Raw genomic sequence first — 22857 nt, forward strand, 5'->3', positions numbered from 1 at the left:
AAATGGCGGATCGCGACGGATCCGTCATTTCGGCAGATCCGTCGCCCCAATCCGTTTTTTCAATTTTTTTCAATTGCGCATGCTCCAAAAACTATATACAACCCCCGAGTAACGGATCTGTCAAAAAAACGGATGCGTTACATCCGTTTTTTCAACTATTGTGATGGATCCGTCGATCCGTCATTATGTCGGAAGTGACTGACGCCAAAAAACTGAAGTGTGAAAGAAGCCTTAGTGGCCATTAGCCAGAACTGCAGATCAGCTTCTACTCCGTTTAATAAGCGTGGCTTTGCTGTACTGAGCAGCAGCCGCTACACATGGAGTAGAGCTATGCTGTTTCGCTCTGCTCAATGGATACATAGTCTCTTTCAGAGCTAATATCAGCTGATGAAGGGGGAGTCAGGTGTCAACGCCCACCAATCTGATTTTTTAAAGGGAATCTGTCAGCATCAAGCTGCAAGCTGAGAGCACCTTTATCTAGGTGCATATACCTTGATTTCATGGATGTGTCATTTACTGTGTTTTGCTGTTTTCAATACAATTCGTGTTTTATCAGCAGTACATTATCACTACAGGACTACTGACCTCATGCCACCTAGTCCAACCACACTCTCAGCACTGATTAGCAGTGTGAAGATCTGAGGTTGTGGGTTGTAATAATCAACTAGGTAGGTTAGCGATGCAACAATCTTTTATTCCTTACATCCATGGTTGTACAACAAATCCAGGTAGATGGCCAAAATGCAATGTCCTCAGTCCACAATTTCCCAACCTGGGATAAGAAGTTCCACTGCCCTCTTACTAGACGATACCCACTGTCTAACAACTTTTGGTTGGCCCACAGCTTTCATTATCTTCCAGACGGTATAGTGTGCAGTCACAGGCTATGTTCCTCCAGGCAATGTATATCACGACCGTAGTTCATGGATACTCCTCCAGCCAACAACCGATGTCCAAACTCCATAGGCCATTCATCCATGTTCTCCAGGACATCGCCCTCGATTCTCTCCCTTCGAAGGCACTCTCCCAACTGCCTGTCTAAACATGTGGCTTCTTCCCCCTCTCTGGGCTCAACCCCCTGAATGGACAGAAGTGTACACCCCCCTTTTTAAACATTTGCTTTAAGTGCAAAGAATGAAGAATTATTCCAGCATCCTATCAGCTGGGATTGCATGTGAGACCCCCTGAGGTGACAGCTCCCCTGGGTCTACTATTCCCATCCACACAGTGGGCCTAGAGGCTGGGAGCACAATCGCTAAAGACCCTAAGATACTGATGAGATTAATCGAACGATTACTTTACCTTTAGCAATCTCCTGTTTGGCCATATCTATACATTAGATCCATCCAGCACGTCTTCCTCTGCTTTCTGTCACTGAATGGAAACATTGATTTCTGAGGCTGAACTGATGAGTAAGCTAATCATTAATAAAACAAAGCAAGTAAATCTGTAATAAAACACAGTAATATCCACATGACCGGTGTTCCGTGCTGGAAAACGTCTGCATCCCATAGAGCTGTGGACTCCGCTTTTCGTCTCGTTCAATCACGAGGCCAGACCAGTTCTTACAAACAATGTCCATTTTATGTACAGCCAAACTGGTGACCAGGGGATAACAGGTATCACATTCTTCATCATCTTCCATACAATACACCACTCCATTCCCAGAGTTGCAGTTTGCATGTTGTTTTTGGAAGCAGGAACTGCAGGGGAATGGGGAGAAGTTGGATTTGCCTGCACTTTCCTAGGGGTAGGGTCACGCGGGTCCTGGTGTGTCGCTATAACCCTGATACCCCCGGTACTTCCTTATATCAGTCCCTGGGGCTGCTCACAGAGACGTTTCATCCTATTTCAGTATCCACAGAAGGGCTCCTACCTTGTCCCAAGGTCCCCTTCTCGCTGGACAGTACATTTCTTGGACTTATAAGCTTTCATCTTGCAGGGGTCCCCTCTTGCCTGTGATGTCCTGCCTCCTCTTTAACTAGTTCCTTTCCATACTGAGGTTTATCAGTGGAGGAACTACAACGCTACCTTCACCCATTCACCCCCTCTCAAACATTTTGACCACTCAACACTAACTACTCACTACCCTCTCCACTGTTTCCCCTATTGAGCCGCCTTTTCCCCTCCAGGGGCCAGCCTTGCAGTTAACACTGCAGGAACCTGACATAGACAACGGCCATAGGGATAAATACAGCAGAATTATAACCACACACAAAAATAACCTTCAGCACACGTGTCTCAACGTCTTTTTCAGGGGGACAGGACTCCTTGTCCACCCTGTTACATCAGAGAATCTTCACTCTTTGTGCTGCTGACAGACTAGTATTGAAAAATCAAATATTAACCTTATAGCAGTCATCCGACATTGGCACAGATAAAGCTGCGGTAACGGTGGCCTGGCACTGAGGCTATACCACTAATGAGCTGGGGTAGCTGTGCCATCAGGGCAACTGATCGTTTGGAGCAACGGAAACAAATATATGTTCAGCAAAACTAGATCAAAGAAAACCATAAACTCAACATATATTTGGGGATTTCAATCTACAAATGAAGTAAAATATGTGAAATTCCTCTCCTAAATAAGGAAAGCATGCTAATCCTGCTGCCTTCCATCAGTGAAATAAGTTTACCGAGCTCCATTTTCCATAAACAGACTATATATTTAGGGATGGTGACCATTTCATAACTCTCGCTTTCAGAACATGGGATTGCTATGATGAAAGGAGTCAGTTTTGGCCGCTGTGTCAATAGAATCTTTACCAGAATCCCTTCCAAACTCTGAGCTGCAATTGTTGGCTCTCATTCACATATCCCTTTTTAATTGATACAAAATGTTAGCAAGAGGTCAGGAATGCAAAATGGAGAGGATGAAGTCATTGGGCTAAAAATCTGCTCCCTGAAGAAAGGAAAGAACATTTCCAGAGATTAGAAACTGAGCGTTAGACTCCAGCGTAGTGGGAATAGTGAGCAGAAGAGGAGCCTGTACTTTCTGGGCTACGTACTGTAGACCTATGAAGATGGATGGGGCTGCGTACCTATTACGGCACGGTGCCTATGTATTAGAGTGGTGTTATCTGTTGTAGGGAAAAGTCTATATATATATATATATATATATATATATATATATATATATAATATAATAGTATATAATATATATAAAGTATATATATATAATATTATACTAGATAGTGGCCGATTCTAACGCATCGGGTATTCTAGAATATGTATGTGGTTTATTTATGAAGTTTTCAGAATAATGCAATTTATACACAGGATTCGGCCGGCCGGGCGCAACCAATTAGCGAAGCGTGATTCAAATTCTGCTCCAATTCGCGGCCGGACTGCGCCTGTCGCTGATTGTTCACAGCCGGGCGTGACCAACCAGTGTAGCCAGGGCCGGCTCCAGGTTTTTGAGGGCCCCGGGCGAAAGAGTCTCAGTGGGCCCCCCTCTTTTAACACATACCAAGATTCGTGATGCACAGATACAGCAGAGAAATATAGCACAGCCAAGTAGCATACAGCCCACGTAGTATATAACACAGCCCACGTAGTATATAACACAGGCCCCGTAGTATATAGCACAGCCCCTGTAGTATATAGCACACACACATAGTATATTGCACAGCCACGTAATACATTGCACAGGCACGTAGTATATAGCACAGCCACGTAGTATATAGCATAGAGACGTAGTATATAACACAGCCCATGAAGTATATAACACAGGCCACGTAGTATAGAGCACAGAGATGTAGTATATTGCCCAGCCACATAATATATACCACAGCCACGTAGTATATAGCACAGAGACGTAGTATATAACACAGCCCACGTAGTATATAACACAGCCCACGTAGTATATAGCAATGTGGGCACCATATCCTTGTTAAAAAGAGAATTAAAATAAAAAATAGTTATATACTCACCTTCCGTCGGCCCCCGGATCCAGCCCAGGCATTTACCGATGCTCCTCGCGACGCTCCGGTCCCAAGAGTGAATTGCGGTCTCGCGAGATGATGACGTAGCGGGCTCGCGAGACCGCTACGTCATCATCTCGCGAGACCGCAATGCATGGACCGGAGCGTCGCGAGGAGCAGCGGGAAAGGTGACCGAAGGTGAGAATATAATGATTTTTTTATTTTGTTTATTATTTTTAACATTAGATCTTTTTACTATAGATGCTGTATAGGCAGCATCAATAGTAAAAAGTTGGTCACACAGGGTTAATAGCAGCGTTAATGGACTGCGTTACACTGTGGCATAACGCGGTGTAACGCAGCCATTAACCCTGTGTGAGCGCTGACTGGAGGGGGCACTGACAGAGAGTAGGAAGGGGTGAATTCGCGGCCGGACTGCCCGTCGCTTATTGGTCGCGGCCTGCCGTGACAGGCAAACAGACGGAAGTGCCCCTTAGACGATTATTTATATATAGATATAATAAATATATATATATATATATATATATATATATATATATATATATATATATTATTTCTACTGATCCATGTCTGTGTCTGAATGTGAAGGATTGCCATAAAGAGAGAAGTGTTGCAGTGCTGTTTGTACGTCACCATGTGGCGTTATGTTTCATTTTCCTGCCACTGTATAACATTCTGACTAGTAAATGAAAAAACTATAGAATATTAATAACTCTTGTTTCCTTTATAGGAACAACAGAGAATGTTAGAAATGGGGATTACTGGACCGGAGGGTCATGTTTTGAGTCGGCCAGAAGAGGTAAGTGACCCTGCTAAACCACTATGCTGACCTATGTAAGGGTGACAAAGGACAGGTCCACAAAAATATTGTTTTTTAAGTGGCACGCACTCCTCACGCCAGTCAGAGCAGTGATGGAAGGGTGGCTGTTGTTGGTCAGTTACTATTGGGAGGCAGGGAGATGGCTCCCTTCATGAATGCAATGGGTGCATTAAAGAAAACCAGGTCTAAAGTGGCCAGTTTTTGTCTAAGGTTTGTACACCATACTCCCAAGATGACCCCCTGCGTCTAACCTTAAGTGAGACTGGTACCAGAATACATCTCTATCTAAAGAGATCAGAGACCGAGAGTTATCAAAACTGGCGCAAAGCAAATGCGGACTGGTTGGCTTTAATTTTCAAAATGATCTGTGAAAAATGAATGGTGGGATCTGCGGTGCTTCAGGTAATTCCTAATTTTGCTAAATGGCCCCTGTTTTTTCCTGCACGTCACTGCCGGTTACCTCCCAGGACTAGGAAGTTATAGGCTGTTTACCTATATAGTAGACTTTCTATATTTCTCCTACAAACAGTAATGGAATTAATGGCTCTAAGTGGTCACTTTGGGCAGCGTTTAATAGTCGTGAAGCCTAAACACGTTCTATTTCTGTGCGTCTTCATCCTGTTTGTATCTGGTGCTGATGAACCATTTCCTTGGGCTGATTACATTTCCAAGAGCATCGTAAGCTGCGTAACCTAAACCTTACTGCACATTAACCGCCACGACAGAGTAAATAAGCAGAAGAAATATATACAAAGGGTAAATAATATATACAAGTGGCATAAGGTAAGCAAAAGCAAGCATGCAAGCAAACAAGATAAAAAGCAGCTCTTGACTGATAGACTCGGGAATGTTTCTCGCCTGTGACAATGTTTGAGCCTGAGCCAATTCTACAGCGTAATGATTATTTTAGTAGTGGGAGAGGAAGTCCTATGTAATGAGGAAAAGATGTGCACACATAGCCCTGGGTATTGCGAGCGCAGGAAGTGGGCCCAGCTCTTACTGGACCATTAGACTAGAGCATTCGCCAGGGATTCTCAAAGCCCAGCTGTGATGTCATGGATAAGAGATGCGCTCTGTCGGCAGGCTTCAGCCATAAAAGCTCACAGTCCGGCAGAGCTAACATGGAGGACGTACACGGCGCTGATTGGAAACAGGTCCATCAATGATCCTACTTAGAGCGCCTGCACTTAATGGGGAAAATTCAGTAGTGACAGCCCATGGTCGGCCTTAGTGAAGGGACCTTCTAAACTCCTGTTATCCCCTATCATATATGGTGGAATTAGCCTGTTACCCTAATATTCTAATAAACCTTCTAATGTATTGTCATTTTATATATTTATGGGGATCAGATTCCAAAAAATGACTTCCAAACATACGTAGAACAAGCCAAAGCATTTTGTAAACCAAAAGAGTAACTTGTGAAAGATCCGGATCCCAGTGCAAAGCCCACTCAGGACCCTTACCCACCGGGTGCAATTTGTAATACTGGTCTTATGAGATAAAAGTTCAGGAGCTGGAACTGAGTGCACCCATTCATTCACATTGATATTGGTACAGACTAGACATGGGGAAAATACATGATTTATTGGCTTGAACATTATCCTGAAGAAGGACATGATCGCACATCTTAGGTCGGTGCGGTAGTATGGTGAATACCTCAGGACTAAGCCCACCCCTTACATGGCAGGAGCTGGCATCTGCCTGTAACAGCAGCAACCAGAGCTAGCTCCGATCGCTCTTGTTTAACCATTTAGATGCCACTGTCAAGCACTGACTTCTACATTTAGGTAATTCGATTGTTGGTGCAATGAGAAATAAAAAATAAATCGATTATAAAAAGTCAGCTCACCATTTCCCAAAAAACAAAGCTATCACACAGCTCCTTCAAATAAAAAAAATTCTAAAGGTGCATGAATAAATATAAATGGTGACAAAACCTTTTTTTTTATTACAAAGTGATGTTTTTTTGCCACTAAAGTAAAAATAATGCAAGCTTGGTATCACTGTATTCGTACTGACCTGGAAAATCAAGTTGTCAGGTCCATTTTTATTTCACACTGAACTCCAGAAAAGCAAAGCCCCCAAAAAACTTCGTCGGATTTACATTTCTTTCACCATTTCACTATTTTTTTTTTTCTTATATTTCAGTACATTATATTTTAACATGAATGGTGTTATTTAAACTTCAACTCAACCTGCAAAAGACTTGTAATCAAGTGGCTAAGTCGGCAAGGAATAAGAGAGCTAAGGTCTATGAAGGCACTGAAAGTGCAAAAACGAAAAATTGCCTGGTTATGAGGAGGTTAAAGAAAGCCTAGTTATTTCTTAGGTAGTACTCTTACTCATTGCCTAGGGTTCCTTATACTGGAATTGGGATATTGAGTTATTGTTTTAAGAGTAAGAGTAGGTAAAGGGGTGACCTTCATCTCAGAGATTTTATTTTACCATAATTAATTTTTATGGTTTTTATACTCGATGTTATCGTAAGTTCTGACTGGGTCACAGCATGTTCAGATTCCTACTTCTGTATCATCTATTGATATCGCAGCAGTACTTTGCAGTATTTTCTGTGAGACTGGGCATGCGAGTCTTAGCATGGTTTAGGTCCCACTGTTTGGGCCACCACCAATCAAACTATTATGACTTACAGTATCTAGGAAACAGATCTGTAAAGATCTATAATAGGAAATATTAAAACATGCGTTCAACTATAATTGTCTACCTACTTGATAAATTGTGACTTCAGGTGAACGGTTCCATTTCTTCTATGTTAGGTGCTATCAGCTATGTGACCAGAATTTAGCAGGTTATCACGTGGCATCTGTGTACCCGTGCTGTTTGTGGATGTGGATATCTCTTCTCGTGTTCAGCGTCCCGTGTCTCTTTGTTCTTTCAGCTGGAAGCAGAAGCTGTTTTTCGTGCCATAACCATTGCAAGCCAAACAAACTGTCCACTATATGTGACCAAAGTGATGAGCAAAAGCTCAGTAGACCTCATCTCCCAAGCCAGGAAAAAAGGTGAATAACGAGAGCTGTGAACATCCCACTAAGTCTAGTGCCTACAAAGGGATGGTCAATAATGTAAAATCTCTTTGAGATATCTAGTATCTGTTTAAATGCTGGAAACCTGATGAGTCAAGTATTATGATCAGTAATTCTGCAATACCAGATACATAGCGTGTACTTTATGGATAACATTTAACTACAGCTGGCCATACAGCTTGGGTAACTGCTATCTGGTATCTTTCCCAACTCCCAAATTCACATGAACACTCAGAAGCCTTCACGTGTTCTCTTTAGGGAGTGTGGCATCGGTGTATTGAGTTCCAACTGCCAGATCTTTATCTCCCCCAGCAATGACTGTTGGGGGAGAGTCGAGAGACCACCTTACGCCTTAAATGGTCATCTGATCTTGCTGAAATTGTCAGGGTCTGATAACCTTCATCTAATGTTCATGGAAACCCTAACACATATATGGTCGATGTCTTAGATCAGGAAGCAGTCTGCAGTGGAATTGTCCTTAGACCTCCTTGAAAAGGTCTAGAAAATAGAAGGGTTTGGGGTAATGACTAGCTGCCATAGTGAAATAATTTTCAAATTTGATGTCACATATGTCTAACCTCTGTTCAGATGGCATAGTTGGGAAGGGACTACTGGAGCATGTTTCCCCATTGCTAAGTGGCACCAAGGAACCTAGCTAAAGCTCTGCCCTTCTTGTAACTTTAAGACCGTCAAGTGTTCTCAACTTGGAGACCCAAATTATACTCATAAATGATTCTAAACACTATAAGATTGCAGACTTCCCCCACTGGCGCATATATAACCTAAAAAAAAAATAGCAAAATATAGTGTTAGCATAGCATTAAAGAGCATCGGTCAGTAGGATCAACCCTCCTAAGCCATCTATATGGACATGTAGGTCATAGGAAGTCAAATTAAATGACACCTTGATATTGATGATCCAATGACTTACTCCAGAGAGATCCACATTTTTCTTATATGTAAATGAGCTGTTCAGATCTGTGTTCTGCCCATAGATCTTTATGAAAATCTACTATATACGTGCTATTTTAAACTAAAGGGGGCTTTACCAGTGTGAGACATGGGAATCGGGAGAATAGACTGTCAGTTATTACATGTCTCACACTGGTAATGCCCCCTTTCAGGTAAAGTCTTAACAGTTCATTTACATATAAAAAAACATGGATTTCTCTGGAATAAGACATCGGATTGCATGTACCACTTTATTCAGCTTCCTATGACCTACATACCCATTTAGACTTTGGAGGGTTGATCCTACTGACAGATTCCTTTTATCATCAACATAGATTAACTTTACTCATACAATTATGTCCACTACACAAACTGTCCAGACAACAGTGTGTCAGTAAGGGTTTACAGACATATTGCAGGATGAGGCTGTGCTTGGACTGTCTCTGGTCCCTCTTATCTTTGTAAGCTGTAGACTAGTCTGGTTCAGCAGTGACGGGTGATGGAAGGGTTCCCCACAGCCCATGCCCTGATATTGACTTGGCTACAGAAATCCCATTATTTTTTTCCCTTTGGTGCACTCTGATAATACTGCCATAATTAAATTATGCAATGAAAATGGTAAAGGCTTTTGTGTTTCATTGTGACTTTGTGCAGGATTTTGCTTTGTTCTGTTTCTATGTAGCTTTGTCATCTGCTTTTTAGTCCGCTGTTGCAATTTCAGCACAGCGACCTGATGCCCATAAGACCAATGTGGACAATCTTGTCAGTCCGCTGACCTCATAACAAGGAACTAGTGCCAGGGGACGAGTGGGCTGCTGGGACAGAAGAGAATTGCTCATGGACATGCTCTGTATGGTTTACTATGTGTTGCAAATCTCTACACACAGAATATATACAGATAGATTTATAACTTTTTTTTTTTTTTTAGACCTCCCAGATAAAGGTATTGATCCTTGCAAATTTTACTGCACCGTTAATATGTCCATTTGTCATTTTCCAGGTAACGTTGTTTTTGGGGAACCAATCACAGCTAGTCTGGGTATTGATGGTACACACTACTGGAGCAAGAACTGGGCTAAAGCCGCAGCTTTTGTGACATCACCACCTTTGAGTCCCGACCCCACCACCCCTGACTACATCAACTCTCTTTTGGCCAGGTAAGTAAAGAGCTTGTGAAGCATGTTTATAAGTTGTCCCTTCCTTATATCTATAAATGATGCCATGATTGAGAAGAATGCAATCAGATGCACCGTATAGCCAAAGGTGCCCTATGTGGACACCTGACCATCACACTTATGCTAGCTTTTTAGCTTATCTTTTTGCAGTTATAGCAGCCTCCACCCATCTGAGAAGACTTTCCATAAGATACTGAAACATGGAAATTTGTGCCTGTTCAGCCAAAAACTGAAGCCTCTGTGGGGTCAGGTGCAGATCTTAGATGACCTGGCTGGCTGTCAGTAATCTAGTTCATTCCACAGGTGTTATACAATGTCTTTATGACCCTCGCTTTGTGTACACTGGCACTCGTGCAGGAAGAGGTAATGGCCTTTCCCAAACTGTCCCATCTGTCACATAGTAGAAAGCAACAATTATCCCTCCTCCATCAAATTTTACAACAACCATTTTGCACTCCAGTAGGCAGCGTTCTCTGGTTAGCCACCAAAACTCATCCATCAGACTACCAGATAGTGAAACATGATTCATCGATTTGGGATGGACCCACATTCATTAGCACATTGCCCAAGCTGCCGTAACTATTGGATCCAAATAAAATAAAATACACATTATTTTGGTGTTTAATGGCCTCAGCTTTAGTAAAAACCTCATGCCTATAAGAATCACAATAAGAGTCAGGTGAAATATTAGGCAAGTATATTCTGAGATCCATAGATCCTGTGATCCTGACAAACAGGAATCCAGGATCCTAACACTGACATGCCAGTGCACTTTAAGCCTTCAATGACCCCAGCAGTGGCCCTAATTCCTCTGCTTAAAGGGAATATGTCAGCAGGGTTTTGTTACGTAATCCGACAGCAGCAGGAGGTACGGCCAGAGGACACAGCTTTCTGTGCTGGGAGTATGATTGGACTAGGAGGCACAAATTGTTAGGATGGCTCCCGCAGCATCATAAAGAGCCTACATGCCTAGCATGTTTTACAGCACTGAAGTTGGCCTTGGCATTGTGCATGGTGGTCTTAGGCTGAAACATGACATCCCATCTCATGAAGCTCCCGGCGCATAGTCCTTGTGCCTGTGTCACCTTCACAGTCCTTTCGGTACTCTGTAGTTAGTGATGCATCAGAGAATAGGTGATCTTAACACGTTGTGGCGTACTTTAGTGTGTTTATATGGTCTACCTCCTCATGGCTGAGCTATTGCTACTCCTGAATGCTTTCACTTGAGAATAATAGCATTTACAGTTAAATGGCTCAGATAAAGAAATATCAGCACATGACGAGCTGACACATGCCATAAGTATGTCCTATGCCAGTGCCATGTTTACTGTCACTCAGCCCTACGGTATGACCCATACTACAACCAGTGTTGTTGAGTTTGGTCAGTAATAGGTAGATGATTGCTGACTGCCGGTGACATAAGTATTGAACACTTCACCAATTTTCTAAGTAAATCTATTTCTAAAGGTGCTATTGGCAGGAAATTCTCACCAGATGTTAGTAACAACCCCAATCAATCCACACAGGCAAAGAAATCAAACCATAGAGTCCATACATTTAATTTATGTGTAATAATGGGCAATGACACAGGGAAAAAGTATTGAACACGCGTACTGGAATTTATTTTTTACTTCACACAAAGCCTTTGTTGGAGATAACAGCTTCATCTGACTCTATTCTCCGAGTATTTCACAGGCTTGTCTAAATATTGTTGAGCAAACTTTAAATGCGCTTCAACATGCTTTTTGCTCAGTAATGGAGCCTTGCATGGTAATCATGCATATAGGCCATGGAGGTTGAGTGCATTATTGTTTTCTTTGAAAGAATTGTACCTGCTGATTCCAGGTCTTTCTGTAGCTCTCCGCAGGTGATCCTTGGCTCGTAGACAGCTCTTCAGATAATTCTTTTCACTCCTCTGTCTGAAATCTTGCGGGGAGCACTTGGTCATGGGCGGTTTATGGTGAAATTATGTTCTTTCTACTTCTGGAATATCGCCCCAACAGTGCTCACTGGAACCTCTAGAAGTTTAGAAATTCTTCTGTTAATGCCATGATTATGTTTGCATGGACATGAGACAACTTTGCTTTCTAATTACAGATAGATTTCAGCTTGTGTCATGACTTTTCATGATTCTTTCTTCATGTGTTCAATACTTTTTCCCTGTGTCATTTCTCATATATACAGTATATGTGTGTGTGAATTATATATATATATATATATAATATATATATATATATATATATATATATATATATATATCTCTCTCAAACAGCAAGGTTTACTATCTCCATAAACTTCTAGCTGAAAGTAAAACGAAGTGTTCATACTGCAGTCTGAGAGAACAGAGCGGTTCAGCTGCTTAATATTCAAAGTTCAATAATCATCCTCTTGCAGAGCCTAAGCAAAATACACAGGTCATCCACAGACCAAATACCAGAAGTGTTAACACCCCCACTCCCAGACATGGAATGAACAACTCGGCTGCCCTTTTAAACCAGCTGCATCTCCTGGATTGGAGGGTGGGAATGACTAGCTCCGCCCATCTCAACTATTAATTCCTAAAAAAACCTGGGCCCACATATTGATTCGCAGCATCCATATATATTAAATCTTTGCTCTGCAGGACTTGATTAGATGCACCTGCCTATATATATATATATATATATATATATATATATATATATATATATATATATATATTTTTTTTTTTTTACGAGAACCAGGGCCTGTGTTCACTGTATATGTCATTCTGCTGGATGTTGAGCAGAGTACAGTGTGCTGCTGGTGAGTGACCAGGCAAAATGCAAGCTGAGTAAACCCTATCTAATGCCTACCTGAGAGAGAGAATCCCTCTGTGTATATGTATATACAGTGGGTACGGAAAGTATTCAGACCCCTTTAAATTTTTCACTGTTTTTTGAATTTACCAAATGGCTGCAATGAAACAAAGTTCTTTTTTTTTTTCTCATTAATGTACACTCTGCACCCTATCTTGACCCCAAAAAACCAAATGTAGTAATTTTTGCAAATGTAATAAAAAAGAAAAACTTAAATATCACATGGTCATAAGTATTCAGACCCTTTGCTCAGCATTGAGTAGAAGCACCCTTTTGAGCTAGTACAGCCATGAGTCTTCTTGGGAATGATGCAACACGTTTTTTCACACCTGGATTTGGGGATCCTCTGCCATTCTTCCTTGCAGATCCTCTCCAGTTCTGTCCGGTTGGATGGTGAATGTTGGTGGACAGCCATTTTCATGTCTCTCCAGAGATGCTCAATTGGGTTTAGGTCAGGGCTCTGGCTGGGCCAGTTCTGAAGCCACTCCTTTGTTATTTTAGCTGTGTGCTTAGGGTCATTGTCTTGTTGGAAGGTGAACCTTCGGCCAAGTCTGAGGTCCAGAGCACTATGGAAGAGGTTTTCATCCAGGATACTCTGTACTTGGCCGCATTCAAGTTTACTTCAATGACAGCCAGTCGTCCTGCCCCTGCAGCTGAAAAACATCCCCATAGCATGATGCTGCCACCACCATGTTTCATTGTTGGGATTGTATTGGGCAGGTAATGAGCAGTGTCTGGTTTTCTCCACACACAACGCTTAGAATTATCACCAAAAACGTCTATCTTTGTCTCATCAGACCAGAGAATCTTATTTCTCATTGCTGGAAGGCCTTCATGTGTTTTTTAGCAAACTCCATGTGGTCTTGCATATGTCTTGCGCTGAGGAGAGGCTTCCGCCGTGCCACTCTGCAATAAAGGCCGACTATTGGAGGGCTGCAGTGATAGTTGACTTTGTGGAACTTTCTCCCATCTCCCTACTGCATCTCTGGAGCTCAACCACAGTGATCTTGGGGTTCTTCTTTACCTCTCTCACCAAGGCTCTTCTCACATGATTGCTCAGTTTGGCTGGACAGCTAGGTCTAGGAAGACTTCTGGTGGCCCCAAACTTCTTCCATTTAATGATTATGGAGGCCACTGTGCTCTTAGGAACCTTGAGTACTGCAGAAATTCTGTTGTAACCTTGGCCATATCTGTGCCTTGCCACAATTCTGTCTCTGAGCTCCTTGGCCAGTTCCTTTGGCTTCATGATTCTCATTTGGTCTGACATGCACTGTGAGCTGTGAGGTCTTATATAGACAGGTGTGTGCCTTTCCAAATCAAGTCCTATTAGTTTAATTAAATACAGCTGGACTCCAATGAAGGAGTAGAATCATCTCAAGGAGGATCACAAGGAAATGGACCACATGTGACTTAGATATGAGTGTCTGAGCAAAAGAGTCTGAATACTTATGACCATGTGATAGTTCAGTTTTTCTTTTTTATTAAATTTGAAAAAATTTCTACAATTCTGTTTTTTTCAGCCAAGATGGGATGCAGAGTGTACATTAATGAGAATAAAAAGTAAAAAATAAAAACTTTTTAGAAATTACCAAATGGCTGCAATGTAGCAAAGTGTGAAAAATGTAAAGGGGTCTGAATACTTTCCCTACCCACTATATGCGTATGTGTGTAATTACAGATCGTATGTAACCATTGTCATATATCATGACAAGTGTTTATTTACAATTATATAGCAGTGTGCAGTAAAATAAAAGATATTTTGACTGAATGCATTTTGCTGTGAAAAAAAAAAGTTAATTCGAGCCACTCCTCTGAGAACACCCTATGGTGTATTTTTTTCTTGCAGACTTTGAGTATGGTTTATCATTTCTTAGGCTTGTGCTCATCCAATCGTCTTATTCGTGTCTCATTACTGCCACCTAGTGGTCTTATGTGGCTGTCTTATGTGGTCTTACATAACTGTGCTTTCTTCAGCGGTGATCTGCAGGTGACTGGCAGTGCCCATACTACATTCGGCACAGCACAGAAGGCAATTGGGAAGGACAACTTTACTCTTATTCCCGAGGGAACAAATGGCATTGAAGAAAGAATGTCTATCATCTGGGACAAGGCAGTGGTAAGACACCATGCCAGTGTCTGGTCTGGCAGGCGCATCTTAATATGCTGAATAAGCTTATAGACATCTCTGTTATGTAAAACCTAATAATTACTGTATTTTCTGGCATATAAGACCACTTTTTAACCCCTGAAAATCTTCTTAAAAGTCGGGGGTCGTCTTATACGCCGGGTGTCGTCTTGTACGCAGAGTGCAGACACCAATGTGTATATGGTGGGTGGGGGGGAATGGTCCCGATGACGAAGAGGGGGCGTCTCACAGGAAAGTGTGAGTGGAGTATCCCCCATTACCTCATTGTAGCTGCAGCATGGGGTCTCTGTGCTGGGGAGCGGCGGCAGCTGCTGCTCCTCTTTGTGTTGCATGGGTGCTGTGCTGTGGGGTGGTGGCTCCTCTTTGTGCAGCGTCGGGGCTCTGTGCTGTGGGGCAGCGGCGGCGTATCTTCGTGCAGAGTCAGTCAGAGTCAGAGATCTCGGGAGACAAGATCTGAATCTGAGCTTGCGCCGCCCCCAGCAGCCATTTTCCCGGAGGCCACCGCATCGCAGCAATGGAGCTGCCGGGGCCTCTGGGCTTTGAGGAAATGCCGGAGGAGCCCCGACTGACTCTGCACGAAGATACGCCGCCCCACAGCACAAAGCCCCGACGCTGCACGAAGAGGTGCCACCACCCCACAGCACAGCACCCACGCGGCACAAAGAGGAGCAGCCGCCGCTCCCCAGCACCCCACACTGCAGCTACAATGAGGTAATGGGGGATAGTCCACTCACACTTTCCTGTGAGATGCCCCCTCTTCGTCATCAGGACCACTCCCCCCCAAAAGCACATTAGTCACCGGCCCTATAAGACGACATACGGCGTATAAGAAGACCCCTGACTTTTAAGAAGATTTTATATTTTAACTGGAAAAGTTGGGGGGTCGTCTTATATGCCCAGTCGTCTTATATGCCGGAAAATACGGGTATATATTTCACCCATCATGCATTAAGACTGAACCGTTTTCCCTGTCCTAGACCAGGCACATTTTTTTTTTTATATGCGATTTTAAGAATTATAGTTTTTTTTGTTCAGTTATTCAAATGATTTTTGCCAATTTTTCTGGTGATATGTGGTACCTAATTTTTAGGCTATTTTTATATTGATATTTTTTTACCACGGAAAGATTTTTTTTTTTTGCAACCACAAGAGATTGACAAAAATACATTGTAAAATGTGTTTCCATTTATGTGTTACAATTAGTTTCATATATTGGACATATTATGGTTTATCTGTGGTTCTCGTTTTAAAAAAATGCTTGATTTTTATTCCTTAGTCTCTTTTATTTCACACATTGTGCTCCCATGAGGTTATAAAATACCTTTGGGGGAACATTTCAACGTTTAAATACATTTTTATTATTATTTCCCATTTAACTGCAGCTAGCACGTTAGCGGGGGAATTTAGGTCTCCTGCCTACCCTGCAGAGCTGATTTGGCTGCCTGAAGACACAACGGCTCCTGACCTACTTGGTGACCACATGATCGCCAGGATTGCAGGAGGAACTGCTCCTTAGCTGTATACACAGGGCTTGTTCTGCGCTGTGTATACAGTGATCAGGAGGCCCGCCAATAAACCATCTCTGTCTTCTTTAGGGGGAGTTTGGTGAACACTGACAGCTGGCTCCCTACTCCTGCAGCTGCACGATCTTGTCGCAACTGCTGAAGCTGAAAAGTAAATTCTAAAACGACATTATACAATCATATTGGCGAACAGGTCCAATGTTTTAAGATGTTGGACATATCACAAGTAGTTAAAGGGAACCTGTTTCATGCGGAAATGCTATGTGCCATCTTACAATGGGTTAATCTACAGGTAAGAAGCCTTTAAACCTTGTGTTCCCAGCTTACTGGAGAAGTGCCACAGAGCAAGAATGTAAGTTATAATCCCCCTGCAGCCTCCTGCTTCCAGTCATCAGGGCTGTGCAGTGAACGGTTAAAATGACTGTTAAGTACACAGTGAATGTGGCTGTAATCACTCCCCAGAACTTGCACAGCCATCACAAGCAGCTGCGGAAAAAATAAAACGTATTTTTCTTCCTGTAGCTACTGCTTCTCAGTAAGCTGTGTGAGGATTCAATGCTATTTATCTGCAGATTTCCCCCTATATATTCAGGTAAATCTCTTTTCTGAACAACCTGCTCTGTATCGTTTGTGTGTACAGCGAGCTGTCCGAGTGCCGTGGAGTAATTACAGCGCACTCACAGTATAATGAGCAGTGTCTGCGTAACCGCTCCCTTCAACGCCCCAATAACTGGAAGCAGTTGGCTGCTGGGAGGATAGAACTTATTGTTCTCCCTGTAGCCGCTGCTCTAGTAAGCATGATTTTATTGCACCTGTAGACTAGCCCTATCTGAAGTTACTTAGCATTTCTTGATGCAACATTTTCCCTTTAAGGAGAGCACTTACCAATACAGACCTCTGTAACCAAGAATATGTAAAATATGCTCCTACTAAAACATCTTAACAGGTGTACCAACTCTTTGCCACCAGTAATGGTTATGCTTAAAGGGATCCCATCCCAATATGTAGTCAGTGTAATAATCATAAAGATTAGCAAATGCCTTCCATTTGAAAAGTAGTATACAGTAGTTCTGATTTGCTATGTCTCTTTCCTTATGTGCAAGCATTGCAGGACCTTAGGTATCCATGGTTACGACCACTTATATAGTGACAGTTGCCAGTGGTCGTAATCATGGATACCTAAGGTCCTGCAAATGAGGAAAAAGGCATAGCGAATTAGAAAAACTATACTACATTTCTAATTGGAGGTATTTGCTAATATTATTATTATTCCATCTACTACATAACAAAAAGGTTGATACATAAAATGAGAATAATGGGGATAGGGGAAAATATGTGTAAGTGGGTTGAGAGCTGGCTCAGGGGTCAGTATTGGGCCCTCTTCTTTTTAACATATTTATTAATGACCTTGTAGGGGGCATTCAGAGTAGAATTTCAATATTTGCAGATGACACTAAACTCTGCAGGGTAATCAATACAGAGGAGGACAATTTTATATTACAGGATGATTTATGTAAACTAGAAGCTTGGGCTGATAAATGGCAAATGAGCTTTAATGGGGATAAATGTAAGGTCAAGCACTTGGGTAGAAGTAATAAGATGTATAACTATGTGCTTAATTCTAAAACTCTGGGCAAAACCGTCAATGAAAAAGACCTGGGTATATGGGTGGATGACAAACTCATATTCAGTGGCCAGTGTCAGGCAGCTGCTACAAAGGCAAATAAAATAATGGGATGCATTAAAAGAGGTATAGATGCTCATGAGGAGAACATAATTTTACCTCTATACAAGTCACTAGTTCGACCACACTTAGAATACTGTGCACAGTTCTGGTCTCCGGTATATAAGAAAGACATAGCTGAACTAGAGCGGGTGCAGAGAAGAGCGACCAAGGTTATTAGAGGACTGGCGGGTCTGCAATACCAAGATAGGTTATTACACTTGGGGCTGTTTAGTTTGGAAAATCGAAGGCTAAGGGGTGATCTTATTTTAATGTATAAATATATGAGGGGACAGTACAAAGACCTTTCTGATGATCTTTTTAATCATAGACCGGTGACAGGGACAAGGGGGCATCCTCTATGTCTGGAGGAAAGAAGGTTTAAGCATAATAACAGACGCGGATTCTTTACTGTAAGAGCATCGAGACTATGGAACTCTCTGCCGTATGATGTTGTAATGAGTGACTCATTGCTTCAATTTAAGAGGGGACTGGATGCCTTTCTTGAAAAGTATAATGTTACAGGGTGTATATACTAGATTCCTTGATAGGGCGTTGATCCAGTGAACTAGTCTGACTGCCGTATGTGGAGTCGGGAAGGAATTTTTTTCCCCAATGTGGAGCTTACTCATTGCCACATGGTTTTTTTTGCCTTCCTCTGGATCAACATGTTAGGGCATGTTAGGTTAGGCTATGGGTTGGACTAGATGGACTTACAGTCTTCCTTCAACCTTACTAACTATGTAACTATGCAACATATTGGGATAGATTCTTGGCGATGGGAATACCCCTTTATTAGTAAAACTATACCTTTAATTGCCTGATTGAGCAGATTTAAAGGCTGCATCATGATCCCTTTCTGAAAAGGTCTGTGCTGGTGACAGATTCCTTCTGAATAAACATGAATGAGCCAACAGTGAACTAATCTATATAACATTACCTCCTGTTTTTAGGCTACAGGGAAAATGGATGAAAACCAGTTTGTTGCTGTAACCAGTACCAACGCTGCCAAGATCTTCAACATGTATCCCAGAAAAGGGAGAATAGCTGTGGGCTCAGACAGTGACTTGGTCATCTGGGATCCAGACGCAGTGAAGATTGTGTCTGCCAAAAGTCATCACTCAGTAAGTATCATGGAGCCCAGAGACCGTAAAACTCCAGCATTGTCATCTACTAAAATACAGAGTGGTTAATGAGCCGAGATTTACTCCGTCATTAAAATATTAGGTATTTAGTATAATGATGTAATTGTATGGTGACGTGTCTCGGAGCAGTGCAGCAGCGGGGATGGTAGGCCAACTATGACTAAGCCAGACAATAAAAAGGAAGAAGCCAGCTTCTCATTATCCAGAAAAGAATTACAGGGCTTCGTCAATAACAAAACTGTTCTGTTAGCCTGTGCATGGGTTACAATAATAAATTCCACCTGCGGTTCATATAGACTATTCTAGAACTACTTTTACGCGTCTTCTGATCTGTTCTTGAAGACCACTAAATACATAAGATGATCAGTATAGGAAAATATCTGACTCAGTTCACATCTGCATCTAGGCACAGTGAAATGGCATTGTGATGACTGTACTGGACACTAACAGGTCTCCCAGGAGAGGACAGGATGGCTAATAATGAAGCTTCCGCTTTCTTTGTGTTCTAGGCTGCAGAATACAATATCTTTGAAGGCATGGAGCTACGAGGAGCACCACTGGTGGTCATCTGCCAAGGCAAGATCATGATGGAGGATGGGACCTTACACGTCACCCAGGGAACAGGCCACTTCATCCCCTGCAGTCCATACTCTGATTTTGTATACAAGCGAATCAAAGCCAGGACTAAGGTGAGATTAATACACTAAATGCTGTGTGTCACTTATTTCTTCTACACTTGGTTCATTCTGATGATCTTCTACAACTAAATGCAGGTAAAAAACTATACAACGTAGAAAAGGAGCTCTATTATGTTTCATAACCAATACTTGGTGCATATTTAAAACGAAAAACATTTTCCTTTATTTAAAAGACGTAAAGAGAATCTGTCACCTGGATTTCCTACCCCATCTGAAAGCAGCATGATGTAGAGAAAGAGACCCTGATTCCAGCTATATGTCACTTACTGGGCAGCTTGCTGTCATTTTCATGAAATCACTGTTTTTCTCTGCTGCAGATTTAGCAGTGCTCTGAATGCTGAGCTCTATGTAACCCCGCCCTCATCTCTGATTGGCAGCTTTCTATATGCACTGTGCATAGTCAGCAGTGGGGGCGGGGTTTCCTGCAGCTAAAACGGTGAGTTCATTAAACCTCCTACAAACAGCCCAGTAAGTGATGAATCACTGGAAGCGGGTCTCTGCCCATAAATTGCACTGTTCTCAGATTAGGTGGAGAAACCTATGTCCGTACGTGTAACTAGTTTACAGATGTAGCACTGATGATAATGTTGGCACCTACCTGAGTAGAAAGGGCAATGCCTTTAATGTTACATCTATGCTGCCTTACTTATCGATTATATTCCAAATATATTCATTGTTTGCTCCACAGATTGCAGATTTACATGCTGTGCCCCGGGGTATGTATGACGGACCAGTCTTTGATTTATCATCAACCCCTAAAGCTGGTACTCCCGCAGGCTCTGCTAAGGGGTCCCCGACCAGGCAGACTGCACCAGTCCGAAACTTGCACCACTCTGGATTTAGCCTAGGAGGTATGTATGACAAAATCTCTGTCAATAAGATTATCTAATATAGAAGCAGTGCATTTTTTAACACGAGGGCTCTTCTACGGCCTCATTCAGACCTCAGTGAACTTTTACTTTTGCAAAAAGCGGTCCGAGTGTTTTTCATCAGATTATTCGTCAGTATGTCAGTTTTTACCATTGGTGTTTTTCACATATGGACAAATAAATTTAAAGCGTCTCCTATACTTTCCAATGAATAAACGATAAAGGATTGAGTTCATCATGGCCGCACACACTGTACACCGATGCCATTCATGTGCTGTCTGGGATTTGCACAAATCCAGAAACTCGTTTGGCTATTTTTGATCCGTGATGCAGAAAAACGGATCTGTATCTGTGACATGTGAACAGATCCTTAGATTATAGTGGATATGTGTCCTCTCTGTGGAAACACTGGACTGTACCCAGGCGTCTGAAGGAGGGCCAAGAATTTCTTTTATGTAAAGAATGTTCTGTTCTATATTTGGGTAAAGATGATGGTAAAACATTGCTTGACTATGAGTTTCTATTACTGACAGCAGCAGAGATGGTGAAAGCCACAAAAATGGCGCTATGTGGTGTCTGTAAGAATAGTGCCGCTACATCCCTTTAAGGCTATGTGCACACGTTCAGGATTTTTCGCGTTTTTTCATCCGTTTTCCGCGGGAAAAACACTTAAAAAACGCATACATTAAGCATCCCATCATTTTTAATGCATTCTGCAATATTTGTGCACATGATGCGCTTTTTCGTGGAAAAAAACGGATTGCGGTAGAAATCGCAGCATGTTCATTAATTTTGCGGATTTTTCGCGTTTTTCCTGCTATTTAATGCATTGGCAAGCTTCGGGAAAAAAAGCACAAAAACTCGTCAAAAACGCACAAAAAAGCAGAAAAAGTCCGGTTTTGTTCAGGAAAATTGTGCAGAAAATCTTGAACGTGTGCACATAGCCTAAATGAGCTGCCCCTGTGCCCAGATACCGCTGTGGCCATACAAGTACCCCTTCATTATAGGCTATTTTCCTTGCCGGTTTCTCTCCGTCACATGCTGTTTACAATGTTATTAAATATTATTATGGCTGCTGATTTGCTAAAACTCATGGTAAAAGCGTTTGTATTTGATTTGTTCCTGTGGGCAGTGCTCTCCATAACAAAGCGGAGGACAGGACTTCCCACGCTGATGAAACACATAATAATTCCATGTATTTCTCCTCAGGAAACCCGTCAGATGAGAGCGGCGTCCGCTCTGCCAGCAGGAGAATTGTAGCTCCCCCTGGTGGACGCTCCAATATAACGTCTCTCAGTTAAACGACCAAGAGCCATTAAGAGAGTGGGAAACAACCCAGTGGTACAATTGGTATTTAAGAGAGAAGTTCACAGATAAATTAAAATTGAAACGAAGTTCAAGCTGAAGAATTGATAACCTTCAGGCCTTATGTTTTACAATTGCTTTTTGCTACCTAGCTTTAAAAGTGTTGCTGTTTTATTTCTCCATAATTGCATAGCCTTAATTTTCAACCAGTGCATGCAGTCCAGTGAGGTGCAGTGTCCGGAGAGCGTCTGGAAAGTTTCCATTCTCTGTGGTTATTTTATGATGTTTTTTTTTTTAATGAGGCATTGAACACAGACATATGTTGGGTAAATTCATTAGTTGTGGAAAATTCTGGATCTTCTGTCTGTCAACAAGCTTTTCTGTTTTTATACAAGAATTGCAATAAAATGGAGGTCCCACCTGATCATGCGTGTCTTATTTTTATCACATATTGTACATTTCATTCTTACAAGAATCCTGTATTGGGTTAATAGGGGTCTAGTAGATGTTAAAGGGAGTTTGTCACCCTTAAACCACTAACTAAACCACTTATACAGTGTCTCAGCCCCTATAAAAGTCAGAGTAGTGTAGACGTAGATTTAGTGGTTTAGTTGGCATCAAAACACAATTTATTTTATGTGTGCTCTTTGCGTGCCACCGTTACTCCTCTTCAATTTGCCTGC

The 22857-nt window shown here is 42.1% G+C and overlaps 1 protein-coding gene across 2 annotated transcripts in view; it reads left to right on the forward strand.

Moving 5' to 3' along the window:
• DPYSL3 (dihydropyrimidinase like 3) overlaps positions 1-22598 on the forward strand; it is a 183413-nt gene extending 160815 nt beyond the window's left edge. For both annotated transcript variants that reach the window (XM_077265818.1, XM_077265819.1), the window contains exons 7-14: positions 4672-4740; positions 7658-7778; positions 9754-9910; positions 14740-14881; positions 19111-19281; positions 19812-19991; positions 20689-20851; positions 22079-22598. In XM_077265818.1, coding sequence (XP_077121933.1) covers positions 4672-4740; positions 7658-7778; positions 9754-9910; positions 14740-14881; positions 19111-19281; positions 19812-19991; positions 20689-20851; positions 22079-22170 — 1095 coding nt within the window. In that variant the 3' untranslated portion in view covers positions 22171-22598. The remainder of the gene's footprint in view (positions 1-4671; positions 4741-7657; positions 7779-9753; positions 9911-14739; positions 14882-19110; positions 19282-19811; positions 19992-20688; positions 20852-22078) is intronic.
• Positions 22599-22857: the final 259 nt, after the last annotated feature.

Source organism: Ranitomeya variabilis, chromosome 5 (genome assembly GCF_051348905.1).
Source record: "Ranitomeya variabilis isolate aRanVar5 chromosome 5, aRanVar5.hap1, whole genome shotgun sequence".
In the NCBI taxonomy this organism is placed as follows: Eukaryota; Metazoa; Chordata; class Amphibia; order Anura; family Dendrobatidae; genus Ranitomeya; species Ranitomeya variabilis.